This window comes from Gavialis gangeticus, unplaced genomic scaffold (assembly GCF_001723915.1).
Source record: "Gavialis gangeticus isolate Ggan-Ray unplaced genomic scaffold, GavGan_comp1, whole genome shotgun sequence".
Lineage (NCBI taxonomy): Eukaryota > Metazoa > Chordata > Crocodylia > Gavialidae > Gavialis > Gavialis gangeticus.
This window is the reverse complement of record NW_017729009.1, coordinates 4,214,339-4,221,002: the sequence shown is the minus strand read 5'-3', so window position 1 is coordinate 4,221,002 and position 6,664 is coordinate 4,214,339. Positions and strand designations below refer to the sequence as shown.

The 6,664-nt window shown below is 50.2% G+C and overlaps 1 protein-coding gene across 2 annotated transcripts in view; it reads right to left on the bottom strand.

The window, feature by feature from the left end:
• Window positions 1-5,272: 5,272 nt before the first annotated feature.
• The window catches only part of LOC109292414 (antileukoproteinase-like), an 8,400-nt gene continuing 7,008 nt past the window's right edge, over window positions 5,273-6,664 (bottom strand). Inside the window, exons 4-5 of one of the 2 annotated variants that reach the window (XM_019509816.1) lie at window positions 6,262-6,405; window positions 5,273-5,736 (exon numbers count right to left, since the gene is read on the bottom strand). In XM_019509816.1, the coding sequence (XP_019365361.1) occupies window positions 5,606-5,736; window positions 6,262-6,405 (275 nt within the window). In that variant the 3' untranslated portion in view covers window positions 5,273-5,605. The remainder of the gene's footprint in view (window positions 5,737-6,261; window positions 6,406-6,664) is intronic. The other variant, XM_019509817.1, reaches the window with a different exon arrangement.

Here is a 6,664-nt window from a genome sequence, read left to right as displayed (position 1 = left end):
ACTGAACCTTGCAACACTTGAGGAAGCTGAGAAGCCCCTGCAGGTGGAGCCCTCTCACTCCTCAGGAGAAGGCAGAGTCCCTGTCAGGACCTGGCAAGAACTACTTGAATCTGCCTGAGTCCATCTGTCCCCAGGTCCAAATGTACCCCCAGGATCTGGGAGTAGAATTGGCAGAGGCAGTGAAGAGACAGGGTCAGGGGCAATGCCTGGCCTGAGGAGTGGCCTTCACCCAGCTGGTTCTGGGAGGATAGCATGGAGGAGCATGCACCAAGCACCTGAATGGCACAGGACAAAACTGCTGCATGAGCTAGTGTCTGTTTGCTGCACCTCACAGTATTGCCAACCCCACAAAAATCATGAGACAAACTCTTAAAAATCAAGAGATTTGGAATGTAAGTCATGAGATGCTATTTTTTAAAGTGTGTGTGTGTTAGTTGTGAAGGTGTAGGGGGCTGTGGGTGTGGGGGGGGGTTTGAAGTCTGGGGAGGGGAGTCCCCACACACCCTGGCAGGATGTGAGGTACCGTGGGTCTGGAGCGAGGGGCAGCAGCAGGGCTGGGGGGTGGCTTGAGAGTGAGGGGCAGACACACACACATAGACAGACAGCCACCACGGCTCTGTTGCATGACCTGTCCCTGCCCCACTCCCTCCCTCACCCTGGGGGCCTTGATCTGCCTACCGCTTCCCCTCCACAGACTTACCAGCTTGGCGGTCTCTACATGCACCAAAAGGAAAAAAATCTTAAGATTTGATCTTCCTATCAGGAAATCATGAATCAGAATTAATTTGACTTGGAAATCAGGAGTCTTGTGATTTTTTTCATGAGAGTTGGCATTACTGTGCTTAGGAGGTCCCAGCACAGCCCCCGGACACAATCAGGCATAGTGAACAGAACCCCGAGCCTAGAGAAGACGCACCAGGACAGGGGATGCAGATCAGCCTGTACAGAGCATCAGAGTCCAAGGCCTCCCCTGTCCTCTAGATGCTGACTGGGCAGGGCCTGACCCTGCAGAGGGAATGCATGAGACTTATGTCCTAAAAGAGAGGGGAGCCCACCCCTGCAGGCCCCGACCAGAAAAATGTCCCTCCACCAAAACCTCCCATGTTCTCTGTAGCCTGCCCCACCTCCCTCCCACAACAATACAGGGATCCTCCTGGCTCTGAGCTGGCATCACACATGATTAATGTCTCAGGCTGGTCTGTGGGCACCCACAAAGCCTGCAGCATGGAGCAGAGTCACAGGAGCTCAGAGACATGATGCGCTCAGCCCATTCTGGGAGGAGGAAGTTAAACTGGAAGAGAAGAAAGTGATCAGAGAGGCCTGGAGCAAATCTGGCTCTACAAGCCCAGCCCCTCGCAGAGTCCAAACCCCATGGGCACAACCCAGCAACCCCATTGCCCAGTTCCCTTAGGGAGGGTGTGAGGTGTCACAGTTCCTTCTTTGAGGGGGACAATTAATCTGAAGGTGACAAGCTCTGAGGAATCAGCTTTCCGTGACAGTGTCTCCCACAGGCAGCCAGCTCTGCCCCTGCTCGTATCTCTGTGTAGAACACAAGAAACATTACCCCGCGTCCCCTTTCCCCCACCCCATCCCTATCCACAGGACACATCCCAGTATTATCTCCCTTTCTTTCTCATCCCATTTTTCCTGGATGGGAATAAAAGAGCAGCCCTCTAAGGAGTGACCTCCTGTGTGGGTCTCCACTTCCTTTGTGTGTCAGGAACTATTGGTATGATTCCTGCCAGAAACAGCAGGTGTTTGGAGTGGGGTCCGGCATGTTGGATATACCAGAGTTATGGCACCCCTACCTATTGAGTTCCTTCATGCTGTAAGTGTTGTACAAACAGCATGAAAGCACCATGTCTGTTCCCTGGGCACTGGGTGGAGCTCACAGACAGGGCAGGAGGAAGCTGTAGCAATGGACTTGTATCAGCGGAGCAAGCCTAGCTGCAATGGAGCAAGCCCAGACATAGTGTTGTGTGGCCCCTCTTCCTGGCCCCAGAAGCTGTGTCCTACCAGTTTCCCAGGACCATGTCCCAGACTGGCCTCCTGATCCTCTGCCTGTACCCACATGGAGCCAGCTTTCCCATCCTGCAGCACCACACCACTGAGCAGGAGACGTATTTCCCTCCCCAGTTCCTGCCTGTGGCTCTGCTGCAGTCCTGTTTCTCCAGGGTGCTCCCAGGAAGCTTGTGCTGGTTCCTGATCAGCCTTGAGCTGATCTCTGCCCCAGGGCAGTGTGGAATGGGAATGCTTGAGGCTCTGCACCAGCCTGTCCCCCGCATCCCAGTGTAGTGACTACTAGATGCGATGGGAAGGGGCTGAGTGCCCAAATCCCTTTCTGGTAAGGCAGAATGCTGAGGCCTCTGGTTAGAGCAGAGATCTCAGATTGCTACATCTAATCCTGTAGCCCCACTGGCTCTGCTGGAGCAGGAGGGACCACACTGCAGAGCCCAAGAGGGAGTGTCTGAAGTGTTACACCTGGTACCTTCATAGATTGGGATGCAAGAGATGCATTTTCCTCCCACAGAAGGTCTTGCAGCACTTCTGAGGTCTTGGACACTGGCTGTCATAGTCACAGTCATTCGGAGGGAAGGCCAAAGCACACCCTCATCATCACCTTTGGGCAGGACCAGGCTCTCGCTGCAGGAAAAGTAAGTTCCTGATGAACGACATCTTGTACTGCAGGACCATGCCAGCTCTGGGCTCAAAGGGCATGCAGTCCAAGCAGTGCCACCCCCTGCCACATGCATTAGGATGCTCACTCTCTCTCCTCCTTCCTCTCCCTCTTTCTCCCTCTCTCTTAGGGTGTTCTTGAAGCAAGTGCTGTGGGGCCAGAAATCATACACCTAGAGTAAGGGCCCAGGGGCAATTCTTGTTTAAGCCAACTTGAGGGTTTTTAGAAATGGTTTAAGACTCAAAACAGATTATTTCCAGTCTGACTGATCAGGGTCCATCCCCATATTGATCACAAAGTCAGAGAAATAAAGGCCACCCCCTAGCATCTTCCTGTCTTGTCTTAATTGTCCCAAGGGATAGAGCTCCCTCCCCTTCCCTAGGGAGAATCATGACAGCCTCGTACATCCAGGGCTAACAAGGTTCTCTTGAACTTCCCCATGACGTTCCCTCTGCACATTTCACCTTGCTGAGCTCTCTCTGTGTGACACAATAGCCACATCCTCAGCTCCCCTGAGCTCTGCAACTGTATCTGCAGATGATCTACCCCTGCCCCGGCTATTTCCTACCCTGCCCCTGCATACTTTTGTATCTTTGACAACCAGCCCCATCAATTTTTGACTGTTCTTCTTTGAACTCACCTGAGTGAGCCATCTTAGCAGATGCCAGTGGCAGCTTAGCCTAGTGGGCTAGGAGCCCCATGAGATGGAGGATGCCTATGCACTTCACAGCTGTTCTTTTTGGAGCTGGATTTGAGTGCCAGCAGCTGAGCATGCTGCAGTTTTATCTCTAGCTCAGGGGGTGGCAGATGGCTGAATTTTATCTCCAACTTGGGAGGCAGATGTGATCCGTGAAGGAGTCTCCACAAGGGAGACTCTCCTGAAGTTCACACCAACATTTTCTCTGCTCCATCTCAACCCACAGACTGCTCCCCATGTTACTCTGGGGAACTACATCTTGATCTCTCTTGGGGTTTATACCCAAAAGTATTTATGGATAGAGTCAATCCTGTGCTGCCTCTGAGTCCTACCCTATCCACTTCACTTTTCATCTCTCCTTCTCAACCAGGTCCTTTACCCTCTTAGCTGCTTTTCCTCTCCCAGAGGAGACATCCTATCAGGAGCTGGTGACAGCTGAGCCCAGAAAGTGAGGAGCCGCATGAGGAGGAAGCAGCCTCTTACTTTTTGGCTTTTTGTCAGGAGCTGGGTCTGAGGGCCACCTGACATTATATCTCTAATTCAGGAGATGGCAGATAAGACCCAAGAAGAAGGTGCTTTCAACAGCATCAATATTTGTATTCTCCTTTGCACTACTTCACCTTCAGGTTGATGCAGCAACCTGAGACAGCCACATGGCCCTCTTCTCACAGCAGTTTTGGGCCGGTGACCCCAGCTGGAGGTTCACTGGCCCTCAGTGTCTTGGGACTCTCTGTTGTGTTTCCTCCCCCACCTCCTTCTCCTGCTTGTCCTTAGCAAGTGTGAAGTCCTATGTAAGGCTGTCACTGGTTTGAGAAGAGATTCTGGCATAATGACCACAGCAGAATCCAGTAGGATGGAAAATAACATGGTTTAGTTTAGAAGATGACTCTTATAACAAGGCCTTAATTCTGAGTGCTGGATTCCTGCAGAACTGGTTTTCTTGCTTCCTGCAGGGTGTTGTCCATGCACCATGGATAGCCTGGAAAGATGCAAAAGCCAGTCAGGAGTGTCTGGTTCTAGGTGCCTTGCTGCCCTCTGCCAGCTCTTTCCTGGTACTGTTCATACCAGAAGTTGTCTCCAAAGCATGCCTTTAATGACACACTGCTTCTATTTCAGCAGTTCCAGCAGCGGGCTGTCCCACCAAACTAAGTCATAGGTTGAAGACAGATCCAGAAAGGCCCTAGTCTTTTGAGTTCATCTGGACAGGGGCTTCATTCAATGAGGTACTTCAAAGTACCCCTCAAAGCAATCCTCTGCCCACCAACAACTATTCTTAAAAAAAAACCTTAATGTCTATCTGACAGAAGAAACCAGGAAATCTCTTTTCCTGAAAAATGGGCATGTAATATTTGACTATCAGAAAACTACTACAAGTTAGGGTGACTCCAACTAACCAGGAAAACAAACAAAGAGCTGTCTGTTTTCTACCTGAGCAAATGCCTTGCATAGTACCTTCTATTTGTCCTGAAAACTCCCACAATATCTTGAAGTGGTTCTGGGCTGTAGCCTCATATTAACACCAAGGTCTGGCAAAGACCAAGCAGAGCAACGCAATTCACCACTTTGCCAAACCCAGCCAGGGAGCGCTTTGCGATCAGCCATCCTGACCCTTGTCGTCATGTTGACATGAGATACAATGCTGCTATGAGAATCACTGCCAGAGGGCTGAAGTCCGTTCTTACAGCCTGGCTCTTCAGGAATTTCTTACCACCATCTCTCCAAAGAGAAGGAGCAAATAATATGAAAACATGACCACACAGTAAGATTTGCCCATCAACAAAGATTTTCTCCTGAGATGCCCTAAGTCCAGAAATCCCTTCTTGTTAGAAACCAAAGCTCTCAAAACTTGAGTGTACGGTCATGCCCATGTAAGTTTGAGAATCCCCATCAACAACACCGAGGCATGAAAGCAAATCCTTTATTTGTGACACAATTAAACAGATCTAATGAAACCCCATTGACTATGAGTTGACGGGGGCACCAGGAAAGAATCATATGGTTCTGTACACGGAGATCCACACCAGGACCATCTCTTTCTCCTCTGGGTCATTCATAGAAACATCACTGATAAAAAGCCCAGGGTCACATAGCATGGCACTCACTGTGGTGTCTCTGAGCTGCCTAGGCAAGTCTGAACTGACAAAAGTATTCTTCCAGAAAGATACCGCATGATGATACAAGAGATACGTGGAGAATGAGAAAAACACTCTCCTGCTCCCAGTGTTATGACCTCAAGCTGGAGGGATATGGGGTGGTTTCAGGGCATGGCTTGGGGGTGATTCAGTTCTGTGAGGCTGCTGGGATCCGTAGTCTGTGGGCTTCTGAGGGTACTCTTGACCTGTTGATGAACTAGGATGATCCACTAGGGAAAAAAAAGAAAAGTACTCAGAAGCTCTGCTCTCAGATTAAGGTGAGAGCTGAGAATCAGGACTCCTGAGTTCTCTTCCAGAATCCTGCCCATTTCCCATAAGAATCAAACACTTTTCATCTAATGGAACCACTAATCCATTATAAATTGGAATCTCTATTCTCTTTCCTTTGCTCTTGGACTCCATGGCCTTCATGCAGATTCCCCATGTTATTCCTTGATATATAGACTCGGTCCTGCTTCTGTATAGGCCTTGAGCAGATCTCTGTGCTGAATGGGGATACTTCAGCCTGAACAACAGCCTGTCCTGAGTATTCCAGTATCACCAGTGGTGGGAGAACTGGGAAGATGCCAAGTACCCAGTTTTCTTCCCCAAGCAGCTGGTGTGGCTTGGATACCAGCTTAGATCAGTAACATATCTGTGCCCAAGACCCAGGGCTGTGCTGCTGTCTGCAGGAGGGCGGGAGCTCCCTGCACAGTCTGGACAAGTCAGATACAAACATCAAAGGGAGCATTTACCATTGCAGGGCTCAACACAGTGCAGCCCACAGCCTGTGTAGCAACACTTCATGTTCTCTGAGCAGTCGTTGTCCTGTGTACAACTGTTAGGAGGGTTTAAGGAGTGACACTTCTTTTTGATTGGTGGGCAGGTACCAGGTTTCTCTGCAAAAGAGGAAGACCACAGTGTAAGCACTATGCACTGTGAGGCAGGATACATGCCCAAGACGGCGTCAGCTGGTGTTAACAGAGGTTTTATCTAAGAAGCCTCAGCCCAAAGGCTCTGAGAGCTCAGGGGTCCAGCACCAGAAAGCCCCATCTCCTGGAGATGACAGAAATGCCTGAGCTGGGCTGGACTTCTTGACTATGTTGAGCCCCCGGCTATGGATTCAGTCACATCCCTTAGCTAACCCATGAGAAAAGT